Genomic DNA, 20,248 nt, shown 5'->3' with positions numbered 1-20,248 from the left:
AGCAGACTACAGACTGCAACCAAAATGTTATGTGGGATATTATAGATAAATAAATAGATAATCTATCTGTTGATTAATATGACGTTTGATATTGTGAGACAGAAAAGTACAACATTTAGAGATATTTACAGTATGTACACTTTAATGGTAAAATAATTTTAAAACAAACAAGTTAGAATATGTCGTAATAATCATAAAAAAGTCGTTGTCTCTATAAAGGCATAATTCTCTCTGTTAAACAATAAGACGAAGGCTTTAATCATGAGCTTAGTGCCTTGAATCTTCCACTGATGGCTTTCAGTTTCCATTCAGATTGATGAAAGAAGGTGAGCAACTGTTCAATGAGGTCATCCGGCATTGTTCCCCTCATAGATGTGTTTGGTTCCCAGTTTGATGGCGTGAGAATGTTAGATTTCTTTGAACCTGGGACGAAAGGGTGAACAAAAAGAAGGTTAGTTGCTTTGAACCTGAGTAAGAGATGTTAACCTGCCGATTAACACATCATCATCAATTAGCACATGATGAGGTAATCAATGTAAGACATGAATGCGACGTTCCTAAGAGGCCATCACTGATGGAAAAGCACAGCTGGTGGTGAGACTCACCCTCGTCCTCGGGGGGCTCGTCGACACCAACCCTGAGCTTCCTTGTAAACAAGCCTGGACAAAAACTGAAGCACACAAAAACAATGTGTCAGTCAGAGCGTCACAAAAACAATCTATAGGAACGTCATGTATCAGGACAATTCAATAATCTAAAAGTATGATAGGAGCTGTGAGATTACAAAAGGTGTGTCAAAATATTAAAGAGAGAGGTGGGTGTTTCTAACCAGACAGGCCAGGAGGTCGGCAGAGATGAGCATGTAGAAGACGTTGTTCCAGCCAGTGGGAGAGATCACACCCGCTAACAGAGGACCTAAAGCAGCTCCTACAGAAAACACACACACACATCAACACACATCATTAAACAGAAAACTTGCTGTTTACTCGTTCTATGTAAAACAAAAGAGAAAAGTTTCTACCCTAAAGGCTTTAAATATATTGACCACAAACATTACTATATGCTTAAAAGCTGAAACCTTCAAACCATTTACATTTATGGGTAAAAAATTAATTCTGTATACTTTATATGCACACTTTTTAATTTAAATTATCTTTAATTTCACTTTCCTTTTTAACCTTTCTTCCACCAACATTTATTTATCATCTGAGATTCTCATCTCGTTTTCCTAAGTACTGAAACATAATATAAGTCTATTTCATATTTTTCATTTGTAAATTAATCTCCGGGTAAAGACATTTATCCTCCATAGGCTGAAACCATTCTAGACTTTAAGTTCCTCAGGGGCTAAATGCTAACTTTATCTGTTTTGTGCAGGGACGATAACATACCAAGAGTTGATATAGATTTATATTAAACCGCACATTAAAAAACTACAACATGAGGATTCTGGATCTCAGGGTTTCAGACATACCGATTGATCCGGTCCCGTCAATGATTGCCGTCACTGTCGACAGCGCCCGGGAGTTTCCTCTCAGACTGGCATGAGTCCCCTGGTGAAAAACACAAATTCAAGTAAGTACACAGATTTACATTTTGAATTGATGTCCAATAGAAACTGTGAGTGCTATTTGTAAAACTGTAAGTTTCCCATGATGCTTCAGGTCCTACCAGGTCAGCAGATACAGCAGTAGTGATGAGGGCATACGGTCCGTTCACCAGGCCTCCACATAACAGCAGCATACCTTCAAATAGAAATATAGACTCTTAATAAAGACTTAATTACACCTCATTTTAGAAAATGTCAATTATATTTTTTCACTGTATATAAAAAAGCAGCTTTCCCATTTATTTCTGATGACTTTATCTTGTACTTAATACCAAGACTGGACAGGATTTCAGTAAAAAATTATACAACAGGAACAACAAGATGTGGGATAAACATTAGTTCAACACTGGTGCTGAGGTGAAGATAGAGGGTTACAACTCCACCTGTTAGTGATAAATTCTTCCTCTTTACTGTTACATGTAAGTGAAACACCATGCAGTCTGATGAAGTACGATCCTAAACCTCTGTTTTTTTATTTTTCCATCAAACATGAGACGAAGCAAAAGGGAAAAAGGAGAACAGAAGTAGAGTAGTACAGTCTTACCGACTGTCGTAGCTAAGCTCCTTTGTCCAATGTGATTATAGAGGAAAAGCTGAAAGACAAACAGGACAATTAGCAGGAGTGATACAATTCAACCTTTAAGAGATAAAAAAAAGAAGAAGCCAGGAATACACTTATTGAAAAGGGCGACATTGCAACCGTGTGTACACTCACCATGGGGGCAGCAACGATTAACATGACACAGCAAGTTGTTGCCCTGCCTCCAGTGTAGTCAGAGACGAGGCCCGCCATGATTCCTCCTGTAGACACGGAGCACAATCACACATTTTCTTTAATTCAGAATCCTTAATATGAGATGAAATGTCACACTTCAATGTCAGAGTGATCAAGGATGAACAATTAAGCCTTCTACTGTCACCTGATCGACCCAGAAGAGAGAAGTCTGAATTTCGGAAATAGCTAAATTTGATTTAGGTTGCAGAGATGTAAATTTAAGATTTACACCTAATTAATTCAGATAAAGGGTTAAAAGTTGAAAGCTTACTTTCATCAGTTTCAAATTCTAACATTCACATCAGTTGTGTTTAACTAAACATTTACTATCAAGCCAATCGGTTGCATATCAAAAATGAGGCCTTGTTTGTTTCAACTGTACAACAAACACATTCTTGACTAAGTGGTATAAACTCAAAGCCTACCGACTATTCCTCCAGCATCAAACAGTGTCGACAGGTCTCCTGCCTGCTTTGCGTCAAAATGTGCTGAAAATGAAAAACATAAAAACTTTGAGAATGTCTTTGAATGTTGTCGATTACTCTGTGTTACATGTATGATGTTCAAATACAAATAAAGCCTGTGTGAGAATACTCACCAACATTTGAGATGTAGAGAGGGAGCCAGTACAGGAAGGTGTAGCTGACCAGCTTGGCGAAAAGGAGACAGAGAGAGAACTCCACCACTCCCTGAGGGAAAACACAAACAACAAAAAGACACCATGAGGACCAGCGAGGAACATTTGATCAGGGTTTATCTTTATAATGTGCAAGAGATGTTCTTAGACACACAGCAAAAGATATAGGAGAAGTAAAATAACAAAGGATTCTGCCTTTTTCCCCGCTTAAAATAATACATTGTCATAATGTCTTCTTACTATAGCAGGGGTCTGTTGTCACCAGAGCTCTGAATCTCTATTTGTCAATCTTTCTTATAAATCATGAAACAAGTTTCTATAACGGTCATTTTATTGTATTTCTCATTGCACACACAGAGGATAAAAACCTAATCCAGGGCTCTGTTTGAAAGTTTTGATCAGGATAAGAATGATCATGATTTGGAAATGTTCTTTCTTTCTAACCAAGATCAGAAAGACGAGCTTCAAATAAAAACTGGATTGGAGTAACTTCATCCTGCTACCGGCATTTCAGGATGACCAAATCCAGATTACCATGGGGACCGCTGGTGACAAAATTTGCCCACACAGGGCGCCAAAATCCACACAAAATGAAAGCTCCTCACAGCTGCTTTAATTAAAGTTCCAATGACGTGCATTAACCTGGTTATAATAAAAAAACAGACTGAAATTAATACAAAAAGCTTTTTTGGTGACCTACAATGATTAATAAGACCATCAGAGAGAAGATTTATTATTGTGATAGTTATTTTTAATGGGTGTTACTGCTGCCATGGGGCACTGAAACAGTGCTGCTTTGCCCACATGTATGGTGATAATCGACCAAACTCGAAAGGTACCCACAGGAGCTTTAAATATTTTATGTTTGAAATGATCGGATATTTTGTGAATTATTTAATGGAGCAAAAATCTTTTGATTCACAACCCCAATGTCTACTTTCTCTTTTATGTCACAGAAGCAATTCAGCAGTTCAAGTGCAACATGTATAAAAAAGAAATCTAAATCATCTTCCACATTGTAAAAATCTTGTTTGACCAATTTAGTAACTCTCCAATTTGTTCTTGACTTACAAGTAAGATTTGAAAGAACACAAACTGGATGGGAAGACTGGATGGCACGATCCAGTTTGATTTCATTATTGTTTTCTTTTTGAACCACACGATCTCAACATTTGATCCAATCTGAAAGCTTTAAGCCGATCACATCACTTTTGATCAGCTGGGTCCAGGTGTCACAGTGTAATTCTTCACACCACCACCAGAGGGCGGAGAAGTTACACATCTTTAATATAGTGACATTACAGTAAGTCTGTCAAACTCTATGGAATCAGAAAATATTTAATACATCTGCATTTATTGTTTTAATCAATTTTACTTTCACAAATAAAATATCCATCAAATACTGAAAATCTAACTTACTATGATTTTCAAATCCAGCCCATTCAAACCAAATAAAGAACATAAATCACATGTACAGTAGATGGTTTCTACTCACAGGTATACTGAGAGCTCCACAGAAGCTGATGGCCTCGGTTGGCTCCTCCACAACCTCCTGAGGCTCCGCGGTGATGGAACCGTATCCATTGCTGGTACCTTCAACATGTACAGCAGTCTGAAGATCAGGCTCCGTCTCCCCGCTCTCCTCTTCAGTCTAAACACACAAACACACACACATGCATCAGTTCAAACTGTTTTAATATGAAAGAATTATCAGAGGTACGAGTTGTTTCTGTTTTGAACTCACATGGTGCTGAGGTGGTGTGCAGTTGACGTCTTCAGGTTCTGGATAGGAGAGAGGGGAACGTAAAACTTAGAAATATCCATCTACAGAAACTGAGAGCTTAAAAAACAACGTTCAAGTTTGACCAGAAGTGACAAAATACAACATGTGAACACAGCTGTTAGTCTAAACACGTCACATCTAAATCTTTACCCCTGGATGAAATTGAAATTCTGTTGAATTATCCGACTTTGTGTTAGAAAGGGATTAACAACAAACAGATCAGGAGATCAACTTCACATTGATATCCAACAATCTCATACCTGATTAATATTATTTGTTTATTCAGCAGACACGTTTTATTTTCTCCAATGTGAAGATTTGCTGCTTTTCACAATTTAATATCAGTAACTTAACTATTTGAGGGTTTAAAAGTGATCCACTGAAAATACAAAATATTACTAATGGTATAATAAATTGTTTAAGAAGTCATATTTTGGCCTGTGCAGCCTTCTCTTCCTTCCTTTCCTTCCATGTAAACTCTACTGACTGCTTTGTCTAATTGACTGATGTCTGTAGCACATTAAAGGTGACATATAGACAGACTGAGTAGAAAACAACAGCAGCAGAGGTGTGTTGAAGGGTAAAAATGTAAAACATCTAACATGTGTTTGTCACAATAAGTGCTGCTGTTTTGAAAGTAACCATGTGGTAATTAAGAAGGGAGGTGTGTTCCCGAGGTCACACTCCTGACTTTACTGCCACGGTGTCACTCAAAACATGTTCAGACTAAACTGTCTAAAGCCTCTGTGAAACATGTTGTCGAGCAGAAACTCACTCTCAACCAGGAAGAAGAAGCACAGAACTCCGGTGGAGGCGATGATGAGTCCGGGCACGATGAAGGACATCCCCCACGCCGAGGAGACAAAGGCTCCCGCGATGAGGGAACCCAAAATGTTTCCCACGGAGGTGTGGGAGTTCCACACACCCATGATGAACCCACGCCTGAAAATGGGAAAACACATGAACGACTGAACTGGTTTCAGCAGTGTCAAAGGAGTATTTTAATATTTTATATTTTTGTTCGAACAGAGACATTTATATCAATCACGTGTGTGAAGTACAGAGACGGGCAGAACATGGTTAGCAGTGAGCACAACCAAACCAAACAACCTCATTCTTAATTCAGGTCTATAATGTGTTTATATGAAGCCTGAACGTATTAGAAGAAGGAGCAACAGACATTCATATGGTGCTTATATTTAGAATCTCAATCTGTACTTTGGTTCTGATTGTCTTCATGTAAAGACAGATTTAAAAGTTTCCACTTTTCAGAGATGTATGCATAAACAAGATCTGTGACCTTTATTCACAGAGTAGCTTTGTTCTTATTGTGTTTGAAAACACGAGCCAGCGACGCTGAAAGGGTGGAGGCTATTCAAAAAGGGCGTGGTGACTGTTGTTAAGCAGATCCAGTGTTCGCTCTGTTGGTCTGATTGTATCTGTACTTTAAACAGTGAGCTTCAACAAATATTCAAGAGGGAAGTTCTGGTTTTTGGATTTTATGTTTGTGATCTGGGACAAATCAAAGCCGGGAGACTGTGCTGCGAGAACGTGACACATGTGCATGAGTGTGAGTCAGCCAGCCACAAAAAAAAAAAAAAAAAAGGACACCTAAAACCAAATAGTCAGCATGAATGTGCCCCATTGTACATCTCACAGTACTCACTTCCCCTTTCCAAACCAGTTGCCGACACAAGCCACCACTGATGGCCAGCCGGTCGTCTGCATGAGCCCGTTCATGACCTGCAGGGTGAAGCAAAGAGAAGCAGAAAGCAGAGTAAACTTACTGCATGAAAGCCTCTTAAAGCTGCTGCAGCCGTACAAACATCTACTAACAAGAGGAGAATGAGAGGAGACCAGTGAGCAGCGGTGATTCTTTAAATACCACACACACCTAACTTAAATAAACTCCTGCAGTCATATGATGCAGCTGTGAGTCATGTGATGTGTGTGAGAATAAAGCCCGAGTAAAGCCACCGTGAGATCTCTACATGTTGAAAGTAAGGAGGAGATGATTAAGGTCTGTACTGACCCAGAGGCCTCACTGTGATCACAACCTGTAATGGGGTAAAGGGGTTAATTAACACAATAAAAACGGGTGTTTGTTTGACAGATATAGGCACATGACTGCCTCGGTTATTTTTGTTTTTATCATAGTTTCACTTTGGTAGGAATTTCACCGCAAGCAAAGTCGGAGTCATGTGAATCGCATCTGAAATGTCAAGGCTGCAATTCAGCGTTGCACTGCTGATTTTAACATTTCAAGACGTCCACGTCCTATCTTTTCTTTGTTGTTTGTTTTTCTATTTCTTTAAATCACATTTGCTCCTACACATCCTCTCAATATGTATGTTTATATTTAATCATTTCAGAAAAATAATCTTCAGATGCTGCCTGATAAACAGGAGGCAAAAAAGGGCCAGAGTTTGTTCTTCATGTTAAAACCACAGCAGCAATATGGCTTCTTTTTTTAAGGTCTGTTTTCATTGCTGATCGAGAAAGACAAATACCTGAAGTGAAACAAAACCCTTCTGAACATGCCTTTATCTGACGGACTGAGAGACTTTCATTTCCTGTTTAGTTGAGTGTGGAAATCTGTGTGCTGGTACAGCTGACTGGTGCTGAGTCAGCTGTAAAACAGCCCATCTGATCTATGCGCTTCCCATCTTTCACCCATTAAGCACACTTTGTTGTATGCAGTTTAGCTCTCTCTCACTAGATTGTGCGAGGAAGTATTATACAGATTTAGAGATTCCTCATTCAGGTCATGGTTTAAATGAAATCAAAATGTAAATACAAAACATAGAGTCAACCCCAGGATTGTCAACGTGCCATCACACCCTAACTGATCCGTGTGGTACACAAGGTAACGTTTCTGCCTCTCTCATTAAAAGAAAGTGAATGACTGTGGTGTGCTGCCTTTACCTGGATAAAGGCGTAGTATCCTAATGAGTGGATGTTCAAGTAGAAGCCGAGGCCAAACAGACATGTAAACAATCCACTCATCAGCATCCCAAAACTCAGGTAGTACCTTAGAGGCAGGCGCTCCCCAAAGATCCCACTGTGAACATAAAGAAGTGACCATGAATCAATGTAGTACAGACACACGGACTGAATCACAACAAGATCTGACAGCAACATACAAAACACACCTACCTGATAAACATGCCGATGGCATAGGCGACCAGAAACGAGTTGTCCACGACCCCAAACAGGGTCTGATAGTTGTCCTGGTCTGAGGATAAGCAAACAGAAACATTATTTAGAATTCTGACTTTTTCTCCACCTTACTAAGTTGAGTTTTCTGAAACACATGACTGACTGCAGGACGGAGGAAACCTGTTCCTAAACTAAACACCTTCCTATAGTGTATTTAAACAAATAACTATATGTGAAATGTGTCACTACAACTTAGGTTTAACTTATTAAAGATTAAAGAGAGGCGTCTACTCTATTTCCTCCCGTAAAATTCAAAATAATGTCGTTACATTTTTTTTTTTTTTTTAACTTATTTATAACTTTTTGATTTCTGAAAAAATCACTGATAAGCTCTTCTAAAACTAACTACAGCTGTTACCGAAAGGCTTCCAGTCACACCAGGTATCATTGTCGGTTATGTTGAGGCCCGGGGGCTTGACGACATTGGAGCAGTTTCTGTGCAGCTGACCCTGTATCAGGAAAACATGAAGGAAAGCACATGAAACAACGAGACCAGCAACAAAGCATGCAAAGGAAACTGTTCATGTCAGTTTTATAGTCATCACTTGATGTTTTGATAATATTATCATCATTAAGAAGATGCAGGGAGCAGTGTGTGAAGAAGCCTGAGTAAAGTATGAATAACAAGGAACTCACAGCTGGAATATAGGAGTCATCTCAAATTATAAATAGCATGTGAGTTCATGAATAAGAAAACGATACAAACTGTGGATATGTTGGTCACCTGAATATGTTTCCACAGTCGATAACATGTTCAGGGAATGTCTCCCTTTAGGTATTCACAGTGCCTTAAGAGCTATTGGCTTGTCCTACTGCTCTAATGATTTTGTTGCTAGTTTGAATTTGAATGATGTAGAAAACATGCTGCCACTTCTTAGTGATCCTAAAAGAGCAGAGACAAATGATTCAGAATGATCGTTTACTTTCATGGCCTCAATGAAGGTGTGAAATATCTCATCGTGTGGTTTAATGTTCAGAGATAATCTGCGACTTTGCATGGACACTAGTAAGAAATTCAGAGTGAAGATATCAAGTTCAATAGTAGCTTAAACAGAGGAGGAGCAACACAAACGTGAAATAACTTGGATGTCTTTTTCACGATTTCCAAATTCATCCCAGAGGCGACGTTTGACATACAGTCGTCAAGTTCCTACGCAAACCCTGTACATGGAGTCAGTCACCTTAACAATGCTGATAGGTTTCCGGGACAGATGGTAGGCTGTGTAGAAGAGGAAGGTGAGGAAGAGGATGAAACTCCGGTACCTGTGAGAGAGATCAAAATAAAGTTACGGCGGCAGAAAACAAAAAAAAACATGACACCTTATTGACTAAACATTGTTATTTATGTTAAAGTAAAGACACACTGTCATAAAACAAGAGATTTGGACATGAATGCATCAGTAATAATATCTTTATAACTGTATATCTCACTTGTGATTTTCATCTAATTTTTAAATTAAAGACATCTGTACTTAAATGGATTCTAATGCAGGACTTTAACATATTTTAACTTTTACAGAATGTTTCACTTCTTCTGTTCTGACACTGTCAGCATTAAAAACCGATCATGACACACTCCACACAGAGGGGATTTATAGCAGGGCTACGTTAAGAGTTAGCACATGATTGTTTTGGTGTTTCTTACAGAGACTGTCGTCGCACCTACAAGTGTGATGAAAATATTGACTTTAACTCTCCATTACGTTGTTTTTTTTAACACATACACTACAAACAGGGCAGGGTACTGTGAGCTTCAGCTTCAATTAACACAAACCGTTCATTTCTCTGAAACTCTGCAGCAGAGCTGGAACTCCAAGAAAAACTGTCAATCTCATATCCACAACATTTTAAAAACAAAATATCACTTGGATAAATTTAGTCATTTACATGACTACAAAATGAATTCAGATCTTTTAGTGTTGCGCCTACAAACTGAGAGATGCATGGAGAAGTCCAGACTGGAGGAAGTTGGAGAGATGTGTTGCAGCCCCATGTACCAGTCAGAGAAAAAAACAAGAATGACTGACTGATGCAGTGAGATCAAAACTTAATGAACCACTGGGGGACATTAATAAGCTGCCCATTAGATTGAGTGTTGGGAGTGAGTTACACACCACTCATTTCAATTAGCTTATATAGTTTAAATTATGTTGACAATGCTGAGGGGTTTAGCATCGTGAATACTATTACAGCTGGTCCTTTAATCACCCTTTGATTTCTTCACCTTAACATGTTGCACACATGCAGGAGAGTGTTTTGACAGAGCTGTGCTACTACTGAGCTACTTCTTATTTCATTATTCTGACTTACTAAGTCAAAGCTACAACATGGATTTTCTAACTCAATTACTTGCCCACTTAGGTCTTGAAAAAAAACATTTATGATTAATCCCCACATTGTTCCCTTTTAAACTCCTTGGCAGCGCGTTAAGTGAGATTAGAAATTGATATGTTATTATTACTGTAAAGTCCGATGTGTGTTGGGAAATTCCTTCAGTGCTGGATTTATCCAAGACTGGATTGATCCGTTAAAGGACAAATCTGTGTATAGATGGGGTCTATTTTTTTTTTTTTAATGGAGTCTTGTTTGCATCTTGATACAAAACGCCCGAAATGACTGGAAACAGTTTTCCAAGTGAACACAAAGAGTGGTCATTAGTTGTAGCTGATAGTCAGGTACATAAATGAGGAAATCATAATGAACTCGCTCAGTTACCCTGAATAACAGAATGTTTGTTTATCGACCAGGTTAAGCCAATCATTTACAGCGGTGAGATAAATTCACGCACACCAGCTGCTACTTTGTAACCGGCTTTGTGGAAGTGTGGAGAACAACAGGGAATGAACTGTGATACAAACTTACCAGGCATCTCGAGAAAAGGTCGTGATAAACCGAATGCCGGGAGCCAGGGAGGACTTCATGGTCGATGAAAAAACTGAAAAAACTCAAAAACAAAAAACACTCACGCCTTGGTTCCAGACATGTTTTTTCTTTCTTCTTCTTCTCGGCTATCAGTACTAAGCTTCTGTATGTACCTCCTCTACTACTACTGCTGAATAACAGAAGAAGAAGACCAGCTGCTTATTACCGAGTAGTAACCACTGCTGGGAGGTTTTTCTGTTGCTCGTGAAAACGCACTTTTTAAGTGAGGTAACAATAAGTAAATGCTATCTGCTAAAGGAGTAAAGAAGCAGCCCTGCAGCTTCCTGGTGGGACACACAGTCCGTAAACATCCAGCAGTTCTCCTCCATAGTGTCGGGCAGAGTTTATATGGACAGGTCGGGATAGCCAGCCTTCCTCCGAGAAGCTGTGATACACATACAGGTCAACAACAACAACAAAAAAAGAAGGCGTCCGTTGTTGATAAAAATAGGTATTATTAATATTTGCGTGGACGTGTTATTCCATAAGATTTCTCCAGACGGAGCCTCCTGGAGTCCACGTGATTTTCCCCTCTGACGTCACGGCGAACAGGAAGCGGCCGCGGTCGGAAACAGCTGATACCAAAGTGAGGGTCGGGACCGGGTCGGGACCTGGTCGGGACCCCTTCATGAGGGTCGAAACTCAATACCAATTCAGCAACACTGTAAAATGAAACATTCACTAAATCTACAAATAGTTTTTTTTCTACATAAACAGAGGGATGTTTATGATATTTATGACATTTAAGTGGAGTTAAAAACAAAAACAACCTTTAAAAAAAGCTGAATCAACAACTCCCTGAATCAATTTCAACATAACTGAATGTTAGAATTTAAATTAAAGTAGTACTTTTTATAGATATATATATATATATATATCTATAGATATATATATATATATAGATAGATAGATAGTTAGATAGATATTGGAATAACAATAAACAACAAGAGCATTCAGCACACAAACACATGTTAAGTGTAAATATATACTAACCAAACACTGGGAGCAGTAAGGTGCAGACAGAGAGGAAAACCAATACAGGGTTTAGTTAGGAGAACCTGCAGTAATAAAGTAGTTTCTGAGAGTGATTTATGTCTCATGCAAAAACCTTTGACTTTATGGAAGTCAACACAACATTTGGAATATCAGCAGTTTTCAATAAGACTAATTATGTCGACAATTGCACCAATTTAAAAAAAATGTACACACCTTTAAAAAAGTTGTGTTTTTAATTCATTTTTTTAAGTGTTGCAAAACAAAAAACATGACCTACAACAGATAACTAAGATTCCCACACAACAAACCACAAAGAAGCATATTCTCACGTTTATACACATACTGACCTCCCTGATTCCATTTTCATTAATAAAGTATTTAATAGTATTTAAACTCATTTTACTAATTACATGGAAAGAGTATTCTTAATGAGATGTTTTCTTACAGTCTGTTAGCTAAGCTGTAAGAGGCACAATAGGTATCTGAGGTTGAAGTTAATATCAGCAAGCTAACAAGCTTCAGTGATAACAGTGATTTTTAGAAAGTATATATTTTTCCATGTTTACCACAAAAAGTGTAACTCAGGCTGGGGGTGGGGGAGTATGGTCGGGGTTCACTGAAGACATAAGGAAATAAAAAAATAAAAATGTCTTTAGAAATGTGTGCACAGATCTATTTAGTTAAAAGACAAGTGAACACTTGGATTTGTGGGCAGCGTTACACAGTTAGAAAAGTGAGGGATCACATATGTCACATGTACTCATCAGTATGAAAACCTGTGCAAAAACACATTTTCAGAAATGTTGAGGGTGGGATGCATGTAGGGTTTTGTTTTTTTTAACCCCAAATTACCCAGAATCTTTCCTGCCAGCACCCTCTTGTGGTCGGGGCGAGCCTATGTGTGAACGCAGAAGCTGAAAGTCAGGAATATTCACAGTGAATGGGGGTGCGGAGGGGATGGTGTTGTTTCACATAACCAATAAGTGTCGTAGTGCACGTAGTGAAACCACCACTTCCTTTCAACACTTTTCTTGATACTGTGAATACAATTGCATGTATCGTTGATATAACGACAACCCCCACCCCTACGATCAAACAGAAAAATTCTCCCACTATGAGGTGCATGTGAACAGGAAACCCACACTGGGAAGCTGATTTCAGGGGCAGCCTGTCCTGTAGACAATTCCAGGAGTGCATTTGTGGAAAAAAGTGTTTAATGTGATAGTTTTTCTATCATTGAGGCATTTCAGTTTTGAGGATTTAAATATTCTTGTTGTAATATCAACTTTTCATCGGACTGAGTTTGATAACTCAAACAGACGGCAAGTATCCCATTTCTACCTGGCACTGTCCACTGCAGTTGATCAGCTTCATTCACCTTCAATCCAAACTCAACATTGTTGAATGTAAGGCCTTGACATATTCTGTGGAAGATAACAAAACTACTGTCAACAGCATTGTTGGATGTTGTCATGTATTTACATTTACAGCTCTGTGGTGGTGTGAGCAGAGTGCGTTATGGGGCAGTGTGGGTACCTTTGGGATTGTTGTGGAAGACACAGTTGTTAGCGCAGGTGTCGGGGTGGGAGTCCCAGAAGGAGGACGCACAGTAGCAGAGAGGAGGGAGGTCTAGCTTCTCCTGAGACAGACGTTCTTTCATCCGAGCTTTCAGAGCCTCAATGAACCTGCGCAGGGTTACAAACAGTATGCCAGTTAGGACAGCAGCTCAGATAAAGAAATAGAATAAAAAAGCCTTTAATGTCCTTACACATTGTATAACGATATAACATTCATTCATCTGCTGTAGCATAGAAAACTCACCTACAAATAACATTGTATATTGCACAGTAAAACAAGTGACTTGACCAGAAGAAAACAATATTGCACTGGTATGAAAACAAAAAAAAAGGCCTTATCACCCAACATATAATGTAAATAAAATGTGATTATTGAACAATAAAAAGTAGTGGGATAGTGTTGGGTTGTTGGTGTAGGAAAGGATGTGGGATCAGGGGGTCAGTGCATAGTGAAGTACAGTATAGTTATGGTATAAGTCTGTTGCTCCTAGTTGTGATAGACTAGTAGCGCCTCCCAGAGAGCAGCAGGTCAAACAGATGAACCCCAAGGATGCGAGAAGGCCTTCACAAACCCTTTACAGTTCCCGCCTGGTTAATGTTTACAATAACGTATTTGAAGTAAAAACCCTCGCTTTACCTCGCTTCTGTTTTCCCTTTCTCCTCTCTCCTCCTCCTCCTGCTCTGCAGCTCCACAGCTCTCTCTTCCTCCTCGAGCCTCAGTCTCTCCAGTATCAGCAGCTCTCTCTCCTCCAGCCTCTGTTTGGCCTCTGCAAGCTGTCGAGCTCTCTCTAATCGTCTCTCCTCCTCCAGACGAATCTGTTCTTTCTCTGCTTTGATCCTTCAGCAAAGACAGGGTGCATTTGAGGTGGGATTTTCCCTGAGTCCGAGGTTTAAGAATCATATGTAACTTGCTTTAATATGTCAGTTATTTAGTTTAGCTGCACATTAAGAGTATAGAGACATATTTTCTGTCAATCACTGAGGAATTTTTTTTCTGCAGATGCTTGTCAGTAATGTTGCAGATTAATGCCTTAATCATGCTGAACTAGAGCTTCTTCGTACTAAAAAAGTAATCTTCAAAAGCTTTAGAGAAGACAGATTTTGGGCACAGACTCACTAAATCCACACATTAAGTTAAGAGGAAGTAAAAGTACTGCTGTCTCGTCACCTTGCCGTCCTCTTCAGGTGTATCCTGTGCTGTTTGTTCTCCTTCACTTGCTCTCGCTCAATGTTCATGTACAGACGACGGTGCATCAGGAACTGAGACTGACGCTGCAGGAAGAGGGACGTGCAATGTTTATCCCTGGGTCTGACATGGTTCAGACAAGTAAAGTTGAGGCCTCATGAATTTGTTCTGATGTCTACCTGTCTCTTCTGTTCTTCTTGGTCAGGCAGAGGCCACAGGACTTGTGGGACTCTGAGGCTGGTCTGGAATCCGGGATGAGGCTGTGATTTGTCTGAATCCATCAATACATGTCCTCTCACCTGAAGCATAAACAGACACACAATAAACTTGATCAAAAGTTATACATCAAAAGTCCCTGTTAACAAATCAGGTCAAGGGTACACATAAACAAAGTCAGACATAAACAGCACTGTTTATGATGTTGTTGTTCCTTGTAGCCTGAAAAGCAGTGAATCACATGCTGTTATAGGGAAATGGAAATTATAAGAATATATGTTTAACCTTGTACATTTAAATCCTTTCAGTCATGTGGTAAAATAAAACCTAATAACGGTAAACTCTGGTATAATAGAACTAGACCCAGTTTCACATTTGTTTTATATGTCAGCTTCTTTAGGGCCATAGCATGATCATAAAGTTTGAAGTCTTTGGGTGTGTGGGTTAATAAGCTACAATAGATGACACAATTTAAGACACTTAAGGGTTTGTGATGCATGAATATCTCATTTGCAAACACAGTTTTGTTTAGCTGGAATTGTTAGGATGGTACCTCTTGAACTGAGAATTTATTTTGGCCAGATGAAAGGTATAATTTGGTCAAACTTAACGCTATGATTAGCATTTGAAACACCAACGTGGAATTCTCTTGAAAGAGCTTTACGATTTCTAGAAGTTCTTGAAATATTTGCTCGTCAGAATTGAATCGACTTTGATACAGATTCATTATCTACCTGTATCTATCTGTATCCTGCAGTGGAAATGATACAGAAAATCTGGTTTAATCTATTGCTCAGTCAAAGTCAAGTCAAAAGCAGGAATGTAAGAAAATTCCTGGAAGCAGCTTGTAATAGAATACATCAGAGTTTTTGCTGTTATCTGTTAGCACCATCTACTCTCACTCTGACAGATGTAAGGATAGATAACAAGTATGAGGCCGACCTGAAGTTACAATCATCACAATTTTAAGAGTCCTGAGAGTATTTATACATGTTTGATTTAATACCAGAAATGTGTGTGTCTGGGTTAAAACTGTAAGGCCTGAGTGCTTAGTGGAGGAGAGCAACAGGCACATATTACAGTATAGATGTGGATGTTGATTGCTCTTTTTCAGACCCCACCTTCTTATCATATTGCTTGAATCAAGGCAATTGCATTGACGAATATCTGTACCAGTATTGTCTGAAATGAATTATAATGTAATGCACGCAAGATGCTATCACAGATAGAACAACGAGTAAAGATGCCAAAGCTGCTGTGAGTATTCATTAACCTTCTGCTGAACAAGGGGGCATATGTGCTGACTGGTGATGATATGATCATCTCCCTCTTCCTCATCTTCTAGGTCATCCTCCTCCTCCTCCTCCTCGTCTTCAACTTCCTGATCTGCATTAAGCACATGAGATCTCTGTGGAGTGCAGAGGAAAACAATGATTTTTATTCAACCCTGGACGTGCAGAAACACACAAGATTATTGCAAACTATAAGATATGAAAAAAGAGGAACAAGTGTGAGACACAGGCACTCACATGTCTGGAGGGAGAGAAGTTCCATTCACCTCCAGGAAGGTCTGACGTCATTTCCCCATGCTGGTCCATCCGACAGGCGGCCAGTCTGAGTCGGACCTGCCTCATGCCTTCAACAGGCTGGAAAATCATGGAATAAATAATCCTCATGATTAATCACTGTCACATTATTCTAACACTCACACATGGAAACAATGCAATCATTCTGACGGCCACAAACAACACATGCACACTATAGAAAGTAAAATCACATATAGATGATTTACATTACACAGATATGATAGAAGACAGAAGATAAAACATCTTTTGGATCTGGGTAGAATTTGATCCTCGAGAGTAAACATAAAAGCCAAAAAATACTGGACATTTTGAGGCTAATATTAATGTTAATAGTACAGCAGTTGATAGGCTAATATTGATTTTACCAAACATTTTATTTTCCTTAACATCAGTCTGTACTCTCATATTGTGTTATGAAGTTTAATGTTCAGTTTATTTATTTGTAATATTGTATCATTTTTTTACTTTCACAAGCTGCACAGAATCCAATCAATAGAATGGTTGAAGTTTTTTATATTGATTTGTATTATATATTATAAATATACTGTATATCAGACATTTTTTTTCGGAGTTCAAAAACATTGTTGTTTGTAATTTCATTGTGGTGAAGATTTATTCTGACAGGTAATTTCATGGTTGAAATACTCATTCTTACTTATTTGTTAATAAACTAATGTAGAAACAATGTTTTCAAAAGATCTCAAATATTCTGTACGTTAGAAATCGAGCCAAATGTGATGGTTGATCGTTCTTTCTTGATCTATGGATCAGGAACTGCTGTTCACTCTTCACACAATATCTTTTTCTAGCCAAGCTAGCTGCATGGCTCTGCTCCCATTCACACTCCAGAGACCATCAAAGAGGTCAGACTGAGATGTTGGGTGATGAGGACTTGTTCACACTCAGCACTCCACTTCATCCCAAAGGCATTGGATGAGTCTGAGGGGGTCAGGGTTTTGTGCAAGCTCGTCCCTACAGAATACATCGATGCAGAAAAGGGGCACTCCCTGACTGTTGCCACCGAGGCAAAACATTCCTTTTATTGAAACTAAGCAACTTTCACCTAGAGCATTAATAAAGCACTAGATAGAAAGTACACATACTCATCTTTAGATTTATGCAGCGGTATTGATTTCAGCCATATATTTTAGCTCTCTTTCCAAATAACTTTCAAATGAGAATTTTGGAAGGACACCAATTCACTAAAATATTCAAAGCAAAGGAGGAATAACTTTTATAAAACCAACTTTTCACTACAGTCTTCTGGAAACTACGAAACAAAGCATGAAATGATCTTTTAAAAATCTGCATCCTTTCATTTTCTAATACCCTCTCACCTCCTGAGAGCTCCTCTCCTTCACCCTCTGTTGTACAGCACCTCCTGCAGGCTTCAGCTTTTCACCTGTAGTTACATGCTGTTTCCAGGATTGATACTTCTGTTTTACCGAGACATAAACACAGTTTTACAAAGAGGAAGTCAATAAAAGACAAACAAGAGCGATTATGTCTAACCAAAATGATGAGCTGATTCACTGTTAGTTAATATACCCCTGAGTATGCCTGAGGTTGCTCCCTCTTCTTGATGATTTGAGCTGTTTGTGCCACACGGTGGCGTACTTCATCCTGAAACCGTCGGAGGCTCTCCTCTCTCACCCTCCTCTTTTCTTCCTGGATCTCTTCAGTCAGCAAAGCAAGAGCCTTAAAACAAAGACAGGGCAAGACTGTTTGATATACGGAGGGAAAATCAAGTTTTAATATTCATGTGCCTTTGAAGGATCAGCACGTCAAACACCGCTGCATTGTCACCTCCGACCTTCAAGAACATCACTACACATTTCAGCTTGCTGTGGAAATCCTTTTATGAGGGTGCCATGGCAAAACTGGAATTTAAAATCCCATACTTAGATGGACAATAAATAAGTAAAGAAACTTCTTTCAAGTGTTAAACTTTAGTATAGTTGAAGAAACATGTACTCAACTTCAGATACGCCTTTTAGCCAAATTAATTAAATACAAATATTTAAATGTTAATGCACAGTCATGAGTCAGAAATTAAATAGTAGCCTAGTTCTCTGTAGTTAAAAAAAAACTTGAAAAGCAAAATAATGAATGATTACAGAGTAAAATTATTAATAATTTTAGATTAATTTAGAGTATATCTGCTTTTCTTAGTTTCTTTTTTGTAATGTTAATGTTCAGTGTTATATTTAGGATTTTATAGGATAGGCATAGGAAAGGATGTTTTATTATTTTATTGTGTGAAATGGACCTGTGTAAACATGTAAACATGTAAAGTTGTGTATAATACAAATATTCATTAATTACCTTTAACTCTTGTAACCTTGCAACCTTTTTTTGAGTAAAAAAAAACTAGTTAAATACCTAACTACAACAGTTAAATACCTAACTACAACAGTTAAATACATAACTACAACAGTTAAATACATAACTACATTGGGGTTTAAATTGAAATAGAGTAATACTAATAATAAAATAATAAAATAAAGAATACTAATGTCAAAAAACAAAACAAGACTGAACATCAAACTTCACTATTAAAATCCTAGACCCTGAATGCAGCATGATGATCGTCTCTAACGGCTCCTCGGTAACCTAGCAACCGATTAAAAGCTAGTTTCAGTGGTTGTTGTTGTTGTTGTTGTTGTTAGTCATGAGTAGAAATGCCAAAACTCACAGACGGATGCTCCGGGAAGTCTTGTCCCTCCTCGACCCAGGCACCCACTGCCACCACGGCCTGGTTCCTCTCGGCGAGGACCCTGTGGGCCCTTGAGTGCTCATTTCTCCGGCAAACTGGAGCTTTGAATTCGCTTCTCTTGGAAGCTGTGAAGCGGCCGGTACTCATTTACAGAAGTGACGTTAACAGGTGGTGATAAACTCCCTCACAGCAGAGGATATATTCTCAGTACACAGTTGACGTAGTTAAACATTGTTATTGGCGTTACGATGTAGCGATTAGTTTGAATATATCACGTACATAACTTTCTTATTAACGAGAAAATCCCTTCACCGCTCTCTGGACGAGACCCTCCATAGACGACATCAACTGTTGTGTTTGAGTTTCGCTCTTCCGCTAGTTTCCTGAGGTTTTTTTAAACACCTCACTGGGCGCAATACTGCCCCCATCTGGACAGGAGGAAACACTGCGAAACTGCAAGAAAAGTCAAGAAAGGTAAAAATAATTCATTCATTCATCCATAAGTCATTTTTAATAGGCAGCATATTGGTATAATAAGCTTAGAGTGGAGTTTAGACTTTGGGAATTGCCTAAATTCAGATAAATTAATTCTTAAATTTAATTCTTAATTTATTTTATTGGAAAAAAAACTGGTTAAAACTACAAAATCTTTTTTTCAGTAGTGTCCAGGCCAAGACAGGCAGCAGGGTTTCTGACAAATAACGAGTAGCTTCACATACAAACTTAATGAAGATGCATAATTATTAAACACTAAAAGACACAAAATAAAAAATCTGCCGCACACTGAAAATACTTTACTGATAATATTATTGAACAGTGTTTAGCCTGTAGCTTTCCTCAGGTTCGCCCAACACGATTCAAAAATAACAAATCTAAAAGTGCAAATATTTGTCAAGCTCCCCCACAAGCATAAATACATCAGGGAGGACGTCTACAGCCAGATGTGTCTGCCTCCAAGTCATTCAACGTCCTCTTAAAAGCATTCAGCGAGATCAGCTCGTCAAGCGTCAGCTCTTTTAGTAATTT

At 38.6% G+C, this 20,248-nt stretch overlaps 2 protein-coding genes across 2 annotated transcripts; both read right to left on the bottom strand.

Annotated features, from left to right (window-relative positions):
- Positions 1-114: 114 nt before the first annotated feature.
- slc37a2 (solute carrier family 37 member 2) lies at positions 115-11,446 on the bottom strand. The gene is made up of 18 exons (XM_065962754.1): positions 10,886-11,446; positions 9,205-9,286; positions 8,382-8,472; positions 7,961-8,039; positions 7,730-7,865; positions 6,471-6,547; positions 5,580-5,746; positions 4,766-4,803; positions 4,517-4,672; positions 2,983-3,073; positions 2,810-2,872; positions 2,325-2,410; positions 2,154-2,202; positions 1,672-1,745; positions 1,475-1,553; positions 830-927; positions 606-670; positions 115-423 (listed from the first exon to the last, which is right to left on the bottom strand). The coding sequence occupies exons 1-18, from the start codon at positions 10,942-10,944 to the stop codon at positions 408-410; spliced, it is 1,506 nt and encodes a 501-aa protein (XP_065818826.1). The 5' UTR covers positions 10,945-11,446; the 3' UTR covers positions 115-407.
- Positions 11,447-12,155: 709 nt separating this feature from the next.
- ccdc15 (coiled-coil domain containing 15) lies at positions 12,156-19,598 on the bottom strand. The gene is made up of 10 exons (XM_065962755.1): positions 19,202-19,598; positions 18,055-18,204; positions 17,844-17,942; positions 16,450-16,566; positions 16,194-16,328; positions 14,884-15,003; positions 14,687-14,790; positions 14,156-14,356; positions 13,478-13,626; positions 12,156-13,365 (listed from the first exon to the last, which is right to left on the bottom strand). The coding sequence occupies exons 1-10, from the start codon at positions 19,367-19,369 to the stop codon at positions 13,322-13,324; spliced, it is 1,287 nt and encodes a 428-aa protein (XP_065818827.1). The 5' UTR covers positions 19,370-19,598; the 3' UTR covers positions 12,156-13,321.
- Between the last annotated feature and the right edge of the window lie 650 nt (positions 19,599-20,248).

Source organism: Labrus bergylta, chromosome 14, assembly GCF_963930695.1.
Source record: "Labrus bergylta chromosome 14, fLabBer1.1, whole genome shotgun sequence".
NCBI lineage: Eukaryota > Metazoa > Chordata > Actinopteri > Labriformes > Labridae > Labrus > Labrus bergylta.
Note: the sequence above shows the minus strand (reverse complement) of the source record. Positions and strands in the feature narration are given on the sequence as shown.

Coding starts and splice junctions, on each gene's coding strand:
- slc37a2 (XM_065962754.1), bottom strand. CDS start 10,944: ATGAAGTCCTCCCTGGCTCCCGGCATTCGGTTTATCACGACCTTTTCT. Junction 6,548..7,729: donor GATACTACGCCTTTATCCAG/GTAAAGGCAGCA, acceptor TTCACCCTGCAG/GTCATGAACGGGCTCATGCA. Junction 671..829: donor CCGACCTCCTGGCCTGTCTG/GTTAGAAACACC, acceptor TGTGTGCTTCAG/TTTTTGTCCAGGCTTGTTTA.
- ccdc15 (XM_065962755.1), bottom strand. CDS start 19,369: ATGAGTACCGGCCGCTTCACAGCTTCCAAGAGAAGCGAATTCAAAGCT. Junction 18,205..19,201: donor ACTTCCCGGAGCATCCGTCT/GTGAGTTTTGGC, acceptor CTTTGTTTTAAG/GCTCTTGCTTTGCTGACTGA. Junction 15,004..16,193: donor GCCCCCTTGTTCAGCAGAAG/GTTAATGAATAC, acceptor TTTATGCTTCAG/GTGAGAGGACATGTATTGAT.